This window comes from Pogona vitticeps, chromosome 2, assembly GCF_051106095.1.
Source record: "Pogona vitticeps strain Pit_001003342236 chromosome 2, PviZW2.1, whole genome shotgun sequence".
Classification (NCBI taxonomy): Eukaryota; Metazoa; Chordata; class Lepidosauria; order Squamata; family Agamidae; genus Pogona; species Pogona vitticeps.
The window spans coordinates 174,481,269-174,501,616 of record NC_135784.1 but is presented as its reverse complement, the minus strand read 5'-3'; the positions used below and the strand labels follow the sequence as shown (position 1 = coordinate 174,501,616).

The window sequence follows — 20,348 nt, the reverse complement described above, 5'->3', positions numbered from 1 at the left end:
TAAGACTTGATGATGCTCAGTTTATTGAAGATTTTCCAGCCAAGAAAAAGACAAGCTCAATCAAGATCATTGCCCATCTCCACCTACTCCATACATATGAGGAGAATACCATTCTGCTCACCACATGGATTGTGGTATGCAAATACATGAAGAGGGGGGGGGGAAATAACCTGGCTGAAACCTGCTGATAAAGGGAGAACTGTCATGATCATTGCAGGAGAGGCAGGAGAAATGTTGGATTTTATGTAAGACCATCAGATTCAGAGGTTGCAGTCAGAAGTCCAGCTTGAGAGATCTCTCCCTTTGCAATTGTTCACCCATGCTACCCTGAAAGTCAAAATGAGAACATTTTAGAAGAGGGAGGAAATCAGTTCCATCAGTACTTGCACCTCCACCCAGCCTGCCAGGAAGGCATAAGACACATTCTGAATTCAAACAGAGCTGTATCTTTATCACCCAATTCAAGGAGAAGATGCAACTGGAACCACACTAATCTCAAATTGTGGGCACCCGATGGACCCATAAAAACCTGAAATATCTAAATATATAACTTTGTCTCCAAAGAGGACAAGACCATTTTAGCACCAGGCATTGACTCAGAGAGTCTTCTAAGCCAAGACTGATGTCGCCTGGCCATCAAAAGGGCAAAAGGAGATGAGGACCTTCCTTTTCCTCTCCTTCTATTGGACCGAGTAAGGAAGGGATAAATCCAGTAGGGCCCAAGAATGTCTGCACCACCTTCTCCCTAGCTAGCTGGCTCTAAGGGTCTGACAGGACGCCTCTAAGTGCTCACAAGTAGAGATGGACATGAACCACAGTTTGACTGTCCAGCTGCACAGCTGTTCTGCAGGCACCCAGGCTTTCCTTGCCTTGAATTGTTCCACTCAGTGGGAGCCCACTCAGAGATAGCGCCTGGAGCGGGCAGGTCTGGGAAGCCACACCACATGCTGCCTAGATGTGGGTGCCTGCTGGAGGAGGTAGGGCAAAGGGAAGCCGGGGGTGTCCATGGAACAGCTGTGCAGCTGAACTGTGCAAACTGCTGAACTGTGGTTCATGCCCATCTATTACTCAAGAGGCATGCCAGTCACCAGACCTCCTTCTCCAATCCCTTATGGAGATACAATATTTATAACAAAGCCAAAGAAGGTGAAAAAAGCACCTCTCATATGATTATGCAGGGATGCATGGGTATGTGGCTTTCTGGCGCCAAAAGAAAGTTTTAAAATTACTCTATTTTAATAAAGCATCTCTGTCTTAATATTTAAGTATGCCCTGCTATTCTTAGGAGGCTACAAACCATGCAAGACCTTTCAGGGTGGATGCTGGATGAGGCCAAACTCAAACCCAACTGAATGCCTGTAGATGGGAACCTCTTTGATAACCACTAGGTGGACCACCTCTGAGAGTTCCTAAAACGTTCACAGGTGAGGCATCCATTAAGAGAGGGATGGGAACTAAAATGGGCTAAGGGACAGATTCCTCATGCTGCCTGAGACATGGGTGGCTTTATTCCTCCTCCCTCTTTGTGCTATGCGGGGAGAATAACCCAAAGCGCTCTCAGCTAGCACTGCCAGGAGCTAACTGGGTCATGGCTTAGACTCAGATGGTTCCTGAAATGGCTAGTTGGAAGTGAGAAGTGAAATCCTCCTTATTACTTCAATCATGTTTCCAAGCTCTGTGCCAAGCTTCCATCAAAGATAGATGCAATACTAGAGTGAAGCCCAAGGCAGGGCCTGATACATATCTGAGAATGGGCTGTGGTGATTTTGCTGGAGATTACTTCCGAATAAACATGTAAGTGATTCAAGCCAAGTGTATGCACTGTTCCTTCCGTTGCAAATCTTATAAGCAGAGAGAGGTGGACTCACCAGGCATCCATCCTGTTGGGGTCTTGGACAACTCTCTTCGCGCAGTTGATATCATCTGTGATGTCATTGTGACAACCCCAGACCTACTGGAGTATACCACCCTTTAATTATGCTGCCACCAACCATTCCCTATAAGGAGTCACACAGACCAGGAATGGATTTTAATAAACAAAAGAACAAGGTTTATTGAAATAACAAACAGGGAAAACAAAAGGATCAGGTAAATAGGATACTGTAACGTGGCATAGTCCCAATCATATACATACAACAGTTTGGTTCCCACAGAACACTTTAAAGTAACGCACAGACCCTGAACCTATCAGTTCTGGCTACCTAGATAGAAACCTGAACCTATCAGGTATGTACTAACTGACAAACAGTTGTACCCAGTCTGACACACAGACTCCAACTCCTAACTCTCCACACCAGCTCCAAATATATATACAGTACAGCTCCTCCCCCCTGATGTCCCGCCTTCCACTCCCCATAGGATGGAACTTTCCCTCCAAACCCATGACAGACAGGTACCATCAGTGCTGTATGTGACACCTCCCCTCTTTATAAGTTGTTTTGCGGGGGAAAAGCTAAAGTGCTTTTCTCCAAAAAAACAACCAGGATCAAAACACATAAACAGTTTTACATTATAACACAATCCCATAACCCATACTTACTCACTCTAGGTCAAACATATCACTTATGCATTTAAACATTAACATTTGCAATACATTAAGTTACCTTTATTAATACAAACCAAGCCTGTTCAATAAACAGGTACATTTAACTTTTGGTCACCAAAATATACATAGTCCATGGTTTCTTCGCCGTCTTCACTCGTCGGGTCTTCTTGACAAGGCGTCAGCAACACAGTTCATTGACCCTCTGACCACCTTTACTTCAAAGGCAAAATCTTGCAGGTTTAAAGCCCACCTCATAAGTTTACTATTATGGGTTTTCATTGTCTTTAACCACTGCAGTGGTGAGTGGTCAGTGCACAGAACAAAATGTCTTCCCCAGATGTAAGGTTTGGCCTTCTGAATCGCGTATACTATGGCCAGGCACTCCTTTTCCACGGTTGCCAAATGTCTCTCACCTTTCTGGAGTTTCCTACTCAGGTAGGACACTGGATGCTGGTCACCATTTTCATCCTCCTGGCAAAGAACTGCTCCTACCCCGCTGTTAGACGCATCGGTGTAGATGATGAACTCCCGGTCGAAGTCGGGAGCACGCAGCACTGGATAATGGATGAGCGCCTCCTTCAACCTCTGGAACGCCTCCTCACAGTCGCTGGTCCACGGGATGCGGTCATCAGTCTTCTTCCGCGTCCGATCGGTCAGCGGAGTCGCCATCTCGCTAAACCTCGGGATGAACTTTCTGTAGTAGCCCACCAACCCAAGAAATGATTTGACTTTTTTCTTGGTGTTGGGTCTGGGCCAATCACGAACGGCTTCTATCTTGGCCTCTAGGGGTTTGATCACTCCTCCCCCTACTATGTGACTCAAGTATTTTATTTCTGGGCTACCCAGCTGCAGTTTGTTCTCTTTGCAGGGCCTAAGCCAAAGCACTTCCTCCCCTGGGTTAAAGTGCCTCTCCCTGGCTTTCTGGTCATACCAGGTTTTCTGTCTGACCTTCTGAGCTTGCAGGTTTTCTGCTGCTAGCTCTAGGTTTCTCTTCAGGTCATTCATTACAGTGTCTATGTACGTCACAACATCTTGTGGGTCACCCTGGGTGATCTGCTCCCAATTCTGTTTGATTAAATCAAGTGGACCTTTTACTTTTCTCCCAAACAAAAGTTCAAACAGACTGAACCCGGTACTGGCTTGGGGCACCGATCGATAAGCAAACAAAAGGGATTGCAGCTTCTGGTCCCAATTGTTTGGATTCTCTGCCAAGTAAGCCCTAATCATGCGCATCAGAGTCCCATTGAACTTCTCCGTTAACCCATTACTTTCGGGGTGATAGGCAGTGGTTTCCTTGTGTTTAATTCCACAGATTTGCCATAACCGTTTCATGAGCTTTGATGTAAACGATGTGCCCAAATCTGTGATTATTTCTGAGGCAAATCCCATCCTGGACATATACCCCACCAAGGCATCTGCCACTGTGTTAGTTTCGATGTTAATCAAGGGAATGGCTTCGGGGTACCTCGTGGCATGGTCCACAGTGGTGAGAATGAACCGGTTCCCCCTCTTTGTGGCCTTGGGCAAAGGTCCCACAATATCCACTCCTATACATTTGAACGGGGTGTCAATCACAGGCAAAGGGCACAACTTCGCTTTGGTCCTGTCCCGGTTATTCCCCTGCCTCTGACACACATCACATTGTTTACAGAACTCCTTGATCTGCTTCCCTATTTCAGGCCAGTAAAAATTTTGTGTGATTCTCTGCTGTGTTTTGTTCACCCCTAAGTGCGCAGCAAACATGTCAGAGTGCCCCCTTTGTAAGATCATGGGGCGATACTTTTCAGGTACCACTAGCTGACTTCTGATCCCATCTCCCCCTTTTGAGATATTCATCAGGGTCTCTCTATATAAAATTCCCTTTTCCTCGCGAAATCTCGCTGGGGTTTCAGGTGTTAGCTGGGTGTCTGTCACCTTTTCAAAACACTTTCGGAGAGTGGCGTCTGCCTTTTGCTCTTGGCCAAATTTGCTGTCTGTGGTTAAGGTTTCTGCCACAGCTTCGGGACTACCCTCACCTGCTTCAGCCTCGGGCTCTTCAGTACCCCCCTGAACTGTCCCCGTGGTAGCTTGTGAGCGTGTAATCACTAGCACCCGTTTCACATGTTCAGCCAGGTCATTTCCCACGAGTACGGCTGCTGGCAGAGTCGATGAAATCGCTAGCCGCCAAACTCCCCTCCAGCCTTGAAAGCTCACAGGTACCTCAGCTACTGGCAGTGAGATCACCTGCCCCTCAATCCCTGCCACCTTCAAGCTCTCATTTGGGATTATATACTTCCTAGGAATAATGTCTGGATGGCACAGGGTCACCTGGGAACAAGTATCCCTTAGCCCCCTATACTGATGGTCAAGTATTCCTACGTCCACCCCTGCGGTCTCAAACAATTGCGAATCTGTCTTAACTAGTAAGCAGCGCTTGACCTCCACAAGAGGACCATTTTCCCCAGCCTGATCAGCAGATGTAACTGGTCCAGATTGAGTAGCCATGGTAACAGGCTCCCTCAGTGGCAAGGAGCTTTGCTCTGTCTGGACACAGAACACAGCTTTTGGCTTGGTTCCACTCAAATCATGAGGCAAATTTCCCTTTAGCTGCTTTAATTTCTCACACTCTGAGATTAGATGGCCCTTTCCTTGACAGAAATAACATTTTCTGCTGTATTTGGAGTCTTTCTCATCTGGTTTTGGTTTTCCCTCCAAAATCTGAGGTCTTGGTGGTTTCATGTCTGAGGGCTTCCCTTCAGCATGGGCCCCTCCCCCTTGCTGGTTTTTCCCTGGTCCCTGAGAGTACCTGCTGTAGGTTTCTTTGGGCTTACCCACAGTTTTCCCCTCAGCACCTAAGGGTTTCCTTATTTGGTAAATAAAATCTGCGATCTCTGCCGCTTCTGTCACCGATTTCGGTTTCCTCTCCCTCACCTGGAACTTTAGTTCCCCATGCAGGACTGAATAAAATTGTTCCAGCGCTATCAGGTCTTTGAGCTGCTGGAAGGTCTCTGTCCCCTCCTGAGACAGCCATTTCTCTAGCAACCTCACCAGTTGGGCCCCCACTTGGGTAAAAGTCTGCTCTGGTTTTTTTGTGAGTGACCTGAATTTTTGCCTCAGCTGTTCAGCATTTATCCCATGCCGGGCAAACACCAGTTTTTTAAACTCAGCGAAGTCCTTCAGCAGTTCCACTGGCATCTCTGCATAGACTTCTGCCAGGCTGCCACTGATTAAAGATCGCATAATGGTCATCTTCTCAGTTTCCCTTACTGAGAAGTCCACAAACGCTCTTTCCACGAGGGAAAAGAACACCTCAGGGCAATCTCCCTTGTTGTACACAGGGAATTTCTTCAAGTCAGTTTTAGACAATTGGCCCACCTCAGAATCTCTATTGTTATTATTGTTCTGGTTCATCATTTCCAATTTTCTTAACTCAAACGCCATCCTCTCTCTCTCCAATCTTTCTTCTCTTTCCATTCTCTCTCTCTCTCTCTCTAATTCGAATTGTCTTTGTTTCTCCCTGTCCCTTTCCTCCATTCTTTCTCTCTCTAATCTTTCTTCTTTTTCCATTTCTAATTGTTTCATCCTAAATTCATGCTGTTGGGCTAGGAGCATTTTTCTGAGTTCTGAGGTCAGTTCTCCCGTGCTCTCATCCTGCACTGAGCCAAATTCCTCCTCAGAACCTTGGTCTCCCTGTGGTTCTCTCACTTTCCCCATTTCTGCCATTTGGCTTCGAGTCAAGGGCATAATCCCCCCAGAACAGGCTGCCTTCAAAAGTCACGCCTCAAAATAAAACGACGACTTTTTTCCTTTTGCCTCAGAAACAGCCTTCTATAGACTGCTGCTGTCCCTCCAGCACCAACTTGCAACTGTTGCCAGGCAGAATCCACCCCCTCTGCTAGGCCTCTCAGCAGACAGGCTAGATCACTGTTACTTCACGCAGCTTTGCCTCAGCCCTTTCCCGCCAAAACGGGTTGCCTCAGAGCTCCCTAATCTAGTCCCCCCAATCTGAGTTTGCACGTTCTTCCACTAGCGTACCTCCCCGTGAGGTAAGCCTAGAAGATTACCTACGCGCCCTCAGATTTTCCCTGACTAGACCCCCCTTGCTCTGGGCACACTTGCCAAGGCTTTGCTGGACCACTGGACAACTGGACCAGTCGTATCCCACATGCTGGACACCAATCAATGTGACAACCCCAGACCTACTGGAGTATACCACCCTTTAATTATGCTGCCACCAACCATTCCCTATAAGGAGTCACACAGACCAGGAATGGATTTTAATAAACAAAAGAACAAGGTTTATTGAAATAACAAACAGGGAAAACAAAAGGATCAGGTAAATAGGATACTGTAACGTGGCATAGTCCCAATCATATACATACAACAGTTTGGTTCCCACAGAACACTTTAAAGTAACGCACAGACCCTGAACCTATCAGTTCTGGCTACCTAGATAGAAACCTGAACCTATCAGGTATGTACTAACTGACAAACAGTTGTACCCAGTCTGACACACAGACTCCAACTCCTAACTCTCCACACCAGCTCCAAATATATATACAGTACAGCTCCTCCCCCCTGATGTCCCGCCTTCCACTCCCCATAGGATGGAACTTTCCCTCCAAACCCATGACAGACAGGTACCATCAGTGCTGTATGTGACAGTCATCATCTATGAAAGCTATGAAGAGGTTTGTCAGAAATTAGGAAGGTTAGTGGGGATCGTTAAACAGTTTAATTCCCAACTATATTGTGTACAAAAGGCCACTTCCAGCAAGAGCAATGGAGATTGTCTGAGGGTGGAGAGAGACATTTGCCAGTATCTTATTGCAGAACAGCTGGTGGAGGGAGAATCATGTGAGTCCTGCCCTCCCTTCCAGCTGACTCTTCTTTTTATGCCCCTTTGTAACAGGGATGCTTCTCTTGTGCCCAATAGGCTGCCTGCCTTGTCCTCATGCCCCCTGGAGGATTACTTGGGGACAGGTGCCGTAGGGCAGCTCAAAGGCAGGAAAGGATGGTGAGGAAGGACAGGATACCTGGGTGGCAGTGAGGAGGAGGAAGAGGAGTCCCAGCAGTAAGGAAAGGTGTCAGGTGAAGCTAGGTGGTGGGAGTCAGGAATAAAGGAAGAAGAGGAGGAAGGGGGAGACTCATCAGCTTCAGGATTAGAAGGGTGGTTAGAGGCATGGGAGGAGTGGCCTTCAGTTTTTTGCACCCTTGGGGAGAATCAGCCTTTGCTCATCCAAGGGTCCTGGACAGGTGAATGGGTCAGCTTTGTTCCCAGGAGGGGCTGTGACGGTGGAGCATCCACCTCCCACCACCAATTAGACCTCTGTGATGGTGGCCAATCTGTTCAGTAGAGCCTCACCCAGGAAAGCCAACGTTGACCCAGAAGAGGCTTTGGAGGCTGCAACAATAGCACCAGTGACTTATCTACCTGGGCCCAGAGAGAGAAGAGCAACTCCATGGTAGGAAACCCCCCCCCCATTGGCCTGGAATTATCGGTCCTCATTAAGAGGAGTTTGGGTTGCTGGGGCTAGTGCCTAAAACTCAGCCACAGCCACAGACTTTGGACAGCCAGGGGGTAGTGGCTAAAGCTTTGCCTCTGCCCATGGACAGCGTGGGGGGGCTTTCACAGGGTTCTAATCCCCCTGTGGACAGAGGACATGGGGGCAGGCTAGTGCAAGGAACTGTGCCCCCATGGGTACTGATGGGAGGAGAGGATCAAGACTAGGAATGAAACTTGACTTTGGGCCCCAATAAAGGCTAATTGGAACCTCTCAGACCTTATGAAGTCTAGGGAGCCTATGACTGAGGAAACAATTCCAGTTGTCCTGTTCCTTGGCAGGGCAGCAAGGATCACACAATTATTGTGCTGGTCGTGAAATTGTTCAGACAACTGGTTGCACTGTGGGGAACCTGCCAGAGTAGGGGGATGCTCGTGTGTTGTTCATTCTACCCCACATTTGTGCAATAGGGTACTGGCTGAAGTTGGGCATGAACCATGCTTTGGTGGTTTGGCCCAGTTAGGTGTGGCACCCACACAGGTCTTCTGTGGGTGACACATGCTTCCCTCCCCCACCTCCTCTGCACACTTGCCCACTCACTGGCTTCAGCACACCTCCTCTGCTTTCTCTGATTGCCCACTCAGATGAGGCCGTGGGGCAGAAAGCCCGTGACACTGTGGGTGAGTTGACACTGGGGGCTTATATTACCCTTCCAGGGCCCACAAAATAGCTTACTTTCCCCTCGTCCCCCCCACAACTGGTTTTCAGGATTTAAGTCCAGTCTAATTGAATCCCAGCTCTCCAACACTGATACACTGTACTTTTAAGTCTAATGCTCACTTATCTCTAACATTTGTTTCTTCCCATAGTGGCTTTTCAGAATGAAAACCAACATTCCTTTGCTCAGTGCCACCAAGGTGTTCTCGGCGACACCTTCTTCCTGCCCCATAACAAATGGCCAATGGGATGATGACAATTGTCGTACAAAATATATGGGCCACACCAAGTTGTCCATGTATTCCTGCAGAATTTTGAATTTCTTGTTAAATGCCTTTAGTTACACAGTAGAAGTACAGCACATGAAGTTCAAAATAAAACTGCCATTAATATTCTGCTACAGAAGTGCTCAAATTCCTAGCCCATATATTGAGATAACTCTTTCAGGCTTTCCCTTTTTTGGGATGGTTTTCAACTGCCAGGAGTTTATGTCTGTGGAGAGAGATTTCATTGAATACAACCACGCAACAAAAATATGGATTCTTTGGATGTTTGACCATTGTTCCCTCAAGTGTTAGGGACACACATTTTTAAACAGATAATCACTCTCATGTATGTATTATATACAAGCGGGATCTGAAGGCCTTAGGAATAGACCTCAACACAGGGGAAACCCCGACATCTGAGCGTTCAGCCTGGAGGCAGGCATTGCATCGTGGCCTCTCCCAATTTGAAGAGACCCTTGTTCAGCAGGCTGAGGTAAAGAGGCAGTCTCGAAACCAGCAAAATCAGGGAGCTGGACAGGGGACAGATTGTATTTGTCTTCAGTGTGGAAGGGATGGTCACTCTCGAATTGGCCTTCTCACCCACACTACATGCTGTTCCATACAGACCATGTTACCATAGTCTCTCGAGACTGAAGGATGCCTAATCTAATGTATTATAGCATGTACCTTATTGGATCATGTCATATCATGGTGTCATATCATATTGCCAGTGATGGGGGCTTGAGTTTCAGGACTTGCTGTCAAATCTGACTTAGTTGCACTGGTGACTCGACTTGGACTTGACTCATGTTTTTTTTTCAATTATCCAAACTTGACTCGCAACTGGGAACTCACCCATCCCTCCCTTTTTTGGAGGGGGGTGACTTGTTTTTAATAGTCAGACTTGGGGCTTGGGACTTGATACTTGGTATCAAAGATTCTGACTCAGACTTGGGACTTGGACCCAAAGACTTGCCAGCACCCCTGCATATTGCATCATTGGATGCCTACTCTGCAATCCTGTTGGATGGTGTCTAGCTGTGTAGGGATAAGAGTTGCTTCAGGTTAGAGATTTCCCTTTCCAATTCCAGGGTGCATGCAACTGCAGGCCAGTCTTAAATTGCAACTAGTCTGAGCCCATTTCAATCCATGGAACCTACGGTGGAGTCAACTCTAGAAATGGGGAGGAATCAGAAAAAATGGTGCTTCGCTGGAATCCATCATTCGTCAAAGTTGGTTGAAGCGACAAAGCACAAATTTTAGCAATAAATCGACAAATATTTGTCAATTTATCGTTAAACTACAATGTCCTGTCAAACAGCTGATCGGCAGGACATTGACAAGCAAGACTGGCTGTGGGAACAGAAACAGTTTCTGTTCTTGCAGCCAGTCTGTTTGATTGGTGGGACATTGAGAAGCAGGTTGGCTGTGGGAAGGCAAGCCCCGGGTTCAATTCCTGCAGCCAACCTGCTTGTTAGTGATCCAACCATCAGGTGATTATCAGGTCATTGACAAGCAGGCTTGCTGCCTCTACTTCAACAGATGGGCAAAAGAATGTTTTTTTCTCATGGAGGATGGGGAACACAAAGAACAGTGGGAATTAGTTTTCCTTTTGGGGGGGGCAATATGTTGACTGGAGGGAGAAGAAACGAAACCTTCATTGAGAAACTTCATCCTCCCCAGCCACTCCAGTTTGGAAAAGTTCACAGGCGGTCAGTCTTTTCAGTCACTTGTACTAGCATGTTGCCTACCATTGCAGGAACTTGTGCATCCATTGGCCGTTGTGCCTTGTTCGTTGGAACACCACCAGCGGCTGTTGAGCTGAAAAATCCCATAGTCACGACTGCCATCGCTGTTTGGCGGCCCCACACCCTTGCTGTTGAATCTGCTCTCATGATAAGCCATGCAGATCCCTGGAACAAAAAGAACACAATAAAGCGAGCTCAAATTGGTAGTGTTTAACAGGGGGACAGGGACCAAAATGCCCCACACCTAACCAGTAGATAATTTAAAAGCAATCCTTAAATTGTTAGCAAAATATATAGATTTTTTTAAAAAATATACCATCAAGTTAATTCTAACTTACAGCAACCCTTGATAGAAGCAATTTCCCATTCCCTTCTTCTGGGGCTGTTCTGGGACTGTGCAGCTTGCCAAAGGCCATGCAAGCGGGCTCTTCTGGCATACACAGTGGGGAACTGAACTCACAACATTTGGCTCCACAACAAGATACCTGAATCACTGAGCTGTGCAGCCATCTTAACTATATAGATAAGCACCTGTTTTTTCTCTCTCTCTCTTTGTCTGTGTGTGTGTGTTCTGGGGCAGTCTGAACAGATGTGTTTCTTAAACTTACGGAATAAACCCTGGAAAGGGCCACAATATGACAGAATTGATTTAATTAATTAATGCATTTATTATTATTATTATTATTATTATTATTATTATTATTATTATTATTATTATTATTATTATTATTATTATTATTATTATTATTATTATTATTATTGCATTACACTGTCAGTAGATTATACGGTTGTTGAAATTGCTTCTTTCCTAGGGCTAGAGAAAACCTCTGCCCCTGGAGAGCAGAGGGGGGAGGAATCTCTGGTTCATCTCATGCTGGAGAAAGCATTTGAGTACAGCCCTGACAGGCACGGATTTCAAGGGCTTGTAGGCAGAAGCTTGTTATGAGGAGAATATTTGCCATAGTAGCAGGAGGAGGAGGAGGAGCATGTGCGGCCACCTCATATTTTACAGAAGGATCATAAAACCATTCAGTCCTGTGGAGTCTGCAAAGCACAGCCCAGCTCCTCTCTTGCCGGAAAAAGAAGGGTAGGTAGTGCCATGGTATGAACCACCTTATTTAAACTGGGCTCAAATGCAGTGATACAACAGTGTGACATCTGTATTTGTCTCACCCTACTGGTAAGGGGGCAGGTCACTGTTTGCCTTCTGCCTGGAAGTCCAATGAAACATTTTAGCTCAGATTCTCTCTCTCTCTCTCTCTCTCTCTCTCTCTCTCTCACTCACTCACTCACTCACTCTCCTGAGAGAGTTCTTTTTGTGTGTGTCAAAGTATAGGCACACTGAAAAAGAGCATTAAAGTATATTAAATATTGAGAACATTGGGTTCTTTTTAAGAAGAATGTATGTATGTATGTATGTATGTATGTATGTATGTATGTATGTATGTATGTATGTATGTATGTATGTATGTATGTATGTATGTATGTACAGTGGTGCCTCGCAGAACGGGCACCTCGTAGAGCGATGAATTCGCTCTACGAGGCCGTTTTTGCGATCACAAATGCGATCACAAAATGGTGCCCGTATAGGCGGGAAATCGCAGAGCGAAGGGCGGTAAGCTGCTCGCTTGCCGACCTTCGCTTTGCCAACCCGACAATCAGCTGTTCCGCGGCTTCAAAATGGCCACCGGAACAGCCGAAAGGGGCCAGGGCGCAGCGTTTTCGCGCCCTTGGTAAGCAAGGGGAGGGGGCGAAAACGCTGCGCGCAGCCATTTCGGGGCTTCCGGCAGCGTTTTCGCGCCCTCCCCTTGCTTACCAAGGGCCCTAAAACACTGCGCCTCGCCCCCTTTCGGCGGTTCCGGCGGCCATTTTTGACCCGCCGGACAGCTGATCGCAGCCATTTTCGCGCCCTCATTCTGCGAGGGGAGGGCGCGAAAATGGCTGCCAGCATCGCTGTACGGTAAGTAAACGTGCCGATTAGAACGCATTAAATGTAGTTTAATGCGTTTCAATGGCTTTTTTACTTCCGTACAGCGATGTTTCACACAGCGAGGGTTAATCCGGAACGGATTAACCTCGCTGTGCGAGGCACCACTGTATGTATGTATGTATGTATGTATGTATGTATGTATGTATGTATGTATGTATGTATGTATGCATTGATTGATTGATTGATTGATTGATTGATTGATTGATTGATTGATTGATTGATTGATTGATTGAGCTTATATGCCACCCATTTAGACATAGTCTACTCTGGGCGGCTCACAAAACACGTAATAAAACCAATTAATATAAAATAACAGTTTCCAACATTAACACAAAACAGAATAGATAAAGATAAAGAGAGAAAATTTCCATATAACCAGATCTTGAGTTGGTTTTTGAAAATGCCCAACGAGGGGACCTGATGAATTTCGAGGGGGGAGCATGTTCCAGAGTCTGGGAGCCACTGCTGAGAAGGTCCGGAGTCTTGTTTTTTCTTTCTGGGCCTCCACCAGCATTAGGCTCCTCAGTCGCCCCTCCTGGCTAGATTGGGTGATACGATTAGATCTAGGTGGGAGGAGGCGTTCCGCCAAGTATTGAGGTCCTAAACTATTTAGGGCTTTGTATGTGATCATTAGAACTTTGAAATCAACGTGGAATTGAATGGGCAGCCAATGCAATGTGGCCAGAGTGGGAGTAATATGTTAATGTTTCTTCACCCCACTAAGAAGTCTGGCCGCTGCATTCTGCACCATTTGTAGTTTCCACATTAATTTCAAAGGTAGTCCCACATAGAGCACATTCCAGTGGTCTAATCTCGAGATTACAAGCGCATGGACCAAGGTAGCGAGTGCACCAACATCAAGAAAGGGGCGCAGGTGGGCAATCTGCCAAAGATGGAAATAGGCGGAGCGGACCACTGACACCACCTGAGTTTCCATGGTGAACGCCGGGTCCAGATGTATCCCCAAGCTGCGAACCTCATTCTTAGCAGTGAGAGTCACCCCGCCCAAAAGAGAGGGGGTTTCCCAAACCACTGACAGCGGGCCCACCATCCACCTTCAGGACCTCCGTCTTGTCCAGGTTCAGCCTCAGCCCATTTTCCTGCATCCATTCCAGTACAGACCCCAGACAGCGCTGCAGGGACAGAACAGCATCCTCTGTAGTTGGAAAAAAGGAGATGTAGAGCTGAGTGACATCAGCATACTGATGGCATGATGCTCCACACCCCCTGATGACCCCACTCAGCAGCCTCATATATATATGTTAAACAGCATTGGGGAGAGGGTCGAACACTGCGGAACTCCAGAAAGGCGAGATAAAAACATTTTAAATAAATAAATAAAATTAAGGTGGGACAGAAAATGCTATACACACACACAAATATTCAGAGGAAACACATACACACATATCCTCCATATATATATATGTCATACACATGGTCGGAAAACATAAATTAACAAGATACAGTAAGAGTAACAAGAGATTTAATAATGTCATGGTTGGTGTTGAGAGTCCACACTGTAGGTAGTGCTGTGTCTGGCCATCAGTGATATTTTATACAGTCCAGAATAAAAAAAGGAAATGTCCTGAAGATTATAGCCACATGAATTCATAACATCAGCCAGAGATAACCACCAGAATATGAACTTATGCTCACCAGGGAAAAACATTAATCTATCAGTTTGGCACAATCGGCTATTTCTATATGGCAAATGAATCAAATTATAAATCCTAATCTGAGAGAAAGGGAGAATGAATTTACAGTTGCCCAGGCTGTAACCATAGTAGCCATCCATTCCATGCTGATTCAGAATTGAAGCCAGCTCACATTTCTGAAACTCTTTGGCTTCATTCACTGCAACAAGGAGGCAGAGAAGGGTGACGGCCAGAAGAGCTTTCATGGCTACAGTTCTCTGAAAGATGGTGTGTGGACTCCTTCAGATCGCAAGTGGCTTTTATAGCCCCCACATTTGCCTCTGGCTACATGCCAAACAGAATATTGATTGTGAAGCAGAATATTTAGCAATAGTTTCAAAGACAGAGAGGGGGAGAGAGAATTAGAAAGAGAGAAAGGCATGTTACAATTCTGGATCAACTGGTGCTATGACTACTTTGGACAATTGAATAAGGAAATAACAGCTGGGACAAAAAAAGCAACTTAAGAATGTCCCCTCACCAAATTTTAATTATCACTTTCCGCTGAATAAGAATTTATCTGTGAGTTGCCTTGGTTCCTTTCACTGGGAGAAAGGTAGCATAGAAATAAAATAAGGAAATAAATAAAATAAATAAATTGAAATACGGACATAAAAATTCCAACCAATTAAGAAGTATCCTATGATGAACAACCTTCAGTTCTAGAGGTGAAGTGAAAGCTGCTGTGCTAGAACTAGCAAGAAATAAATCACCAAGAGTGGACAGAATACCAATAGAACTGTTTCAAGCCACAAACACTGAATCTGTCATAATCCTAATAAGAATATGACAACAAATATGGAAAACAAAGCAATGGCCCACAGATCATTCAATATAAATTCCAATCCCCCCAAAAAGGAGAAGCCAAGGAGTGCAGTAACTATAGGGCAATTGCTTTAATTTCCCATGCAAGCAAAATTACAACCTATTACAAAGTATTACAACAAAGGCTTTTATCTTATATGGATCGAGAAATGCCTGATGTTCAAGCTGAATTATGAAAAGGAATAATCACTCAAGATCATATTGCAGATATCTGTTGTGTACTGGAGCACACCAATAAATTTCAGAAGATCAATCTATGCTTTATAGACTACAGTGAAGCTTTTGACTGTGCAGATCATGAGAAACTATGGGTTGTTCTGAAAGAAATGGGTGTAACTTAGCACTTGAATGTCCTGATGTAGAACTGTCTATCATGGACAAGAACTTACTGTTAGGACAGTACATGGAAAGACAGAATCATTTCCTATAGGCAAAGGTGTCAGAGAAGGGAACATTTTATCTCCTTGATTTGTTCAATCTGTATGCAGAAAATATCATATGGAAAGCTGGACTAGATTCAGATGAAGGAGGAGTGAAAACTGGCGGAAGAGACATCAGTAATTTAAGATATACAGACAACATTCTCTTACTGTCAGAAAGCAGCAATGACTTGAAAGGGCTTTTAGGGAAAGGAAAAGAAGAAAGTGCCAAAGTGGGACTGCAGTTGAATATTAGGAAGGCAAAAATCATGACTATGAAAGAACTACACAACTTTAGTATTGACAATGAAGAAATTGAAATAATTAGAGATTTTGTATACCTTGGCTCAACCATCAATCCAAATGTAGAGAACTCAGAAGGAGACCGATACTTAGAAGGGCAGCAATGAAGGGTCTAGAAAAGATCCTCAAGTGTAAGGATGTGTCATTGGAGACCAAGACCAAGATTGTCCACACTCTCTAGTTCTGATCAGCATGCATGGGTGTGAACGCTGGACAATAAAGAAAGCTGTCAGGGGAAAAATTGATTCATTTGAAATATGGTGCTGGAGGTGAGCTTTGCGGATACCCTGGACCACCAGAAAGACAAACAAATGGTTCCTGGGCCAAATCAAGCCTGATCTATCCTTAAAGCCAAAAATGTTGAAACTGAAACTGTCCTACTTTGGGCACATCAGGAGAAGGCATGATTATCCAGAAAAGACAATAATTCAGGAAAAGGTGGAGGGCAGCAGGAAAAGAGGAAGACCAAATATGAGATAGATTTACTCCCTAAAGGAACCACAGGCTTAAGTTTTCAAGAACTGCGCAGTGCAATTGAGCAATTGATCTCTCATTCATAGGGTTGCCACAAGTCAGGGGTGAGTTGATGGTAGAGAACAACACGAAGAAGTATCTACGCTGAATCACTACCCAACACATAGGAAAAGAGGAGAAGAAAATAAACAAAAACAAGGCACCATTTCCACTGACAAGAGTGACAGAGAAGCAACTCCATTTTAAAAATCTGAAGGATTCCTATCTCCCTGTCCTCAACTTCAAATGCTCCCTAAAGCAACAGACCTTGAAAGACCAAGGGTAAAGAGGACCCAAGAAACGTTATTTGGGAGAGAAGGCGATAGTCCAGATGCTGAGGTCCTGCAGTTCCGGGCAGGACCTTTTACCTTCCATGCATAACTGTGTGGTGTACATAAAACAGGGATCAGCTGGTGGGTGTCCCGAAGAACAAGGGTAGGCAGCTTGTGGCTCTCTAGGGATTGTTTGATTTCAACACCCAGTATCCTGTATTACTGTCTATGGTAGTTGGGGCTCATGGAACCTGAAGTCCAGCAACACTCAAAGGGCCACAAGTTGTGTGGTTTATCTTACTGAGCAGCCAGATTCAAAAGGTGAAGACATCCTTTCAGATAATCCTTTTCACTACCATTTGGGATGTCAAAGACCATTGTAATTGGGACTTGACTCCCACGGGATTGCCAATGGAGTTGCACCTTGCTGTTGTGTTCTGAATATCTACTCAACATTTTTGCAGTGGTGAAACATATTGTGTCCGTCTAATCTCGATGTCACCGAGGCATGAGAAGTCTGCCAAATGAATGAATGGTCAACTGAGGATTATACCTCATGCACCTGAAGGGGACTCCAGTTAGCAAAAGCTCATGGTATAATAAATTTGTTGGTGGTTTTATCAGTAATTGGAACCCTGGTGCACATTTCATTTCACAGCCAAACAGTTGTTTTCATGTATCTTTTCATGTATTTCTTACCTGAATTTAATTTCAACTGGCATCGCAGAAGCCATTGTAACTGCAAAGAAGTCAGGGGTCATTAATGTCTAGGCATGTACAAATAAGAGATTTGACTTGTCATAAAGATTCCCCAAGAGCTGAATCTGGAAATGAATATGCTACAGGCTTCTCAGGACAGTATTACCTGGAACAGAAACAGTGGATTGGCTTTTCCAACAATCAGTGTGACACAGTAGAGGTGGGTGGTTTGCTCTAGTTCATTTACCACCACAACAGGTATTTGGTGGTTCAGTGGCCCCCCTGCAATGGTGGGTGCCCACTCAGAGGCAGCATCCCAGTTTCCTTGCCCTGCCTCCTCTGGGCTTTGCCTCCGAGTGGGCACCTGCTAGAGGGGGCAATGCATCAAACCACCAAACACCTGTTGCCATAGTAAATGAAACGGGATGAACTGTCGAACCAGCAGTTTGTGCCCGTCTCAACTTGCACAGTATAAAACAAGGGTTGGCTGATATTTCTTTTTTCACAAGTGGCATGTTCTAAGAGTCCAGTTTTTCTAACAAGGTTGCTAAACTTTAGGAAGCAGAGTAAAGGCTAGGTGATGCAAGCATCTGCCATTTCTGGAGATGACCAACAAATAAGAAAATCCAGAACAGGTAAGGGAATGTTGTTCCTGGAGGTGTTTTGTGGGCTGCATCGTTCCCCTCTAGTGCAGTAAGATGGGTGAATCTCATTGGGCTGCTTTACTGGGTAGTTTTTCACAATATTTTCTCTGTGTGAGGGGTTGGTATTGTGGTTATTTGCATCAGTCCCCTCTAGTCAAATGGGACAGGTGAATTTTGCTGGGTTGTTCAGCTCAGAAGTCACAATTCTGGGCTGTTTTCTGTAGTACTGTATTGATTTTCTAAGCAGAACAGGTACCAGAATGTTTTTCCTGGGGGCACATTGTGCCTCAGTGCATTCATCCACTCTTGTTGGAAGCAACTGTTGAATCTGGGTGGGCTGTTCTACTGTTTTCCCCCAAAACTGATTTTCTGCCCAAGACAGATACTGGAATGTTGCCCCTGAAGAAATGATGTTTGGCTCAGTATTTCTGACTCATGTAGTCATGCATGTGTTGTGAATTTGGTTGGATTATTCTACTTGGAAGTTACTGTTCTCGACCAATGTTTTGGTGAGTTTTGGAGCAATAAGGGGTTAATTCATTTTTAGGTTTGAGGTCTAAAATATTGTTCTGATGTTTGTTCATCACATCCCACTATTTTTGGCCTCAATTGTTATCAAGAAAACCCCCCATTCTACTATTCTATTCCCTCCCCAGTGTTGATCTGATCCCAATCAAAATATATGTCGCATGCTATCAATGTCCTCTTACAAGAGCCGGCCTTAAGTGATCTTAAGGGAATGAACATATTCTAGAGTCCACACATTTCTTCTTCTGTATCTTCTCAGGGAAATAGTGATTGATGATGTGATTAGGTGTAAGAACATAATCCTGTTTCTGTTTTTGAAGAATGCTTAGCATAGTGGTCATTCTTGGAAAGTTAGAGAACTGATGAAACACCAAAACCATTTAAAACCTCCAGTTTGAAGACATGTGTCTTCTCACTCCTCCTAAAAGAAGCAAGAGTGGGAATGGATGGCTACCATGGCAGCGTTGCCCTCTAGAGCCTGAGGGCAACAGAGGAGAAAACCCTCTTCCCCATGCTTGCCAAGAGGGCCTCCAGCAGTGATGGCATTCTCAAGAAGACCTCAACTGAAGTCTTAATATCTGGAGACCTTCACAATGGGACCGAAAGTCCTTTAGCCCTCCGTTTAGGCAGGTTTTTCCTTTTGAGATTTTATCTAGCTTTCCCTTTTTATGATAATGTTGCTCTTTTGGCGGTCAGGGTCTAGTACAGGCTTGTCCAACCTGCGGCCCGAGGGCCGCATGTGGCCCAGGTCGGCTCATAATGTGGCCCAGTGCAATTTTATATTTTTAAAGAAATTCCAAATTTTCAAGTTACACTGCCGGCACATGCGGCCAGAATGTGGCTGGGGCACATCACAACGGTAGGGGGGGGGAGAGATGGAAGGAAGGAAGGAGCAGGAGGGGAGGGGGGCTGCGTGACTGCATTGTGCCGTCCCTGTCAATAGGTGGACCCCCTTCCGGCCCCATAAAGCCGCTGAAGTCGAAGCTGGCAGCCTCTGCTATCTGAGATCGCAGGTGTCGGTAAGCACGCTTGGAGCAGGGCTGCAGAGGACGGCTAGGGCTGCCCCCCCATGGGACCCAAACCAAATTTATGTGCGGCCCAAACCAAATTTTCATCTTCTAATGTGGCCCAGGGAAGGTGAAAGGTTGGACACCCCTGGTCTAGTAAGTTCTGTCTAATGACGGAACTGCTGCAGAATTTTGAATTTGTGGCCAAATCCTCTCCCCACCCTCAACCCATCCAAATGAAACACTGTGGCCCAGAACAGCAACTCCCAAGTAGGATAATCGAACCAAATTCATGACACGCGGGACTCAATGGAAGAGATGCAGCAAGCCAGAAGTCATCCTCAGGAACTCCATTCCCAATTCCAAGCAAAAATAAACTGATATTGCAAAAAACAGCACAGAACAGTGACTACTGAGTAGGGAAGTCCAACAAAATTCACCTGCCCCATCTGGCTAAAGGGATCTGATGCAACCAGTTCCAAAACGTCCATTGGACCAATGTTCCACTATCAACTCCATAAAGAAATCAATATTGGTGGTGGGGGAGGGTTTGGGAAGGGGGGACCTAGAACAGCAACTTCAGAGCAGGACAGCCCAATAAAATTCATCTGCCCCCCCTAATGAGAGGGGACTTATGAAGCAAGCCACAAAATAGCCTCGGGGACTATGTTCCAACACCTGTTCGAGTCAAAAAG

General features: G+C 45.5%; 1 protein-coding gene across 1 annotated transcript; it reads right to left on the bottom strand.

Annotated features, from left to right (window-relative positions):
- Positions 1-14,671, bottom strand: LOC110070808 (lysozyme C, milk isozyme). Its single transcript, XM_020778528.3, has 5 exons — positions 14,511-14,671; positions 10,763-10,924; positions 7,194-7,205; positions 1,869-1,935; positions 1-327 (listed from the first exon to the last, which is right to left on the bottom strand). Exons 1-5 carry the CDS (start codon positions 14,647-14,649, stop codon positions 261-263), a joined length of 447 nt encoding a protein of 148 aa, XP_020634187.3. The 5' UTR covers positions 14,650-14,671; the 3' UTR covers positions 1-260.
- Positions 14,672-20,348: the final 5,677 nt, after the last annotated feature.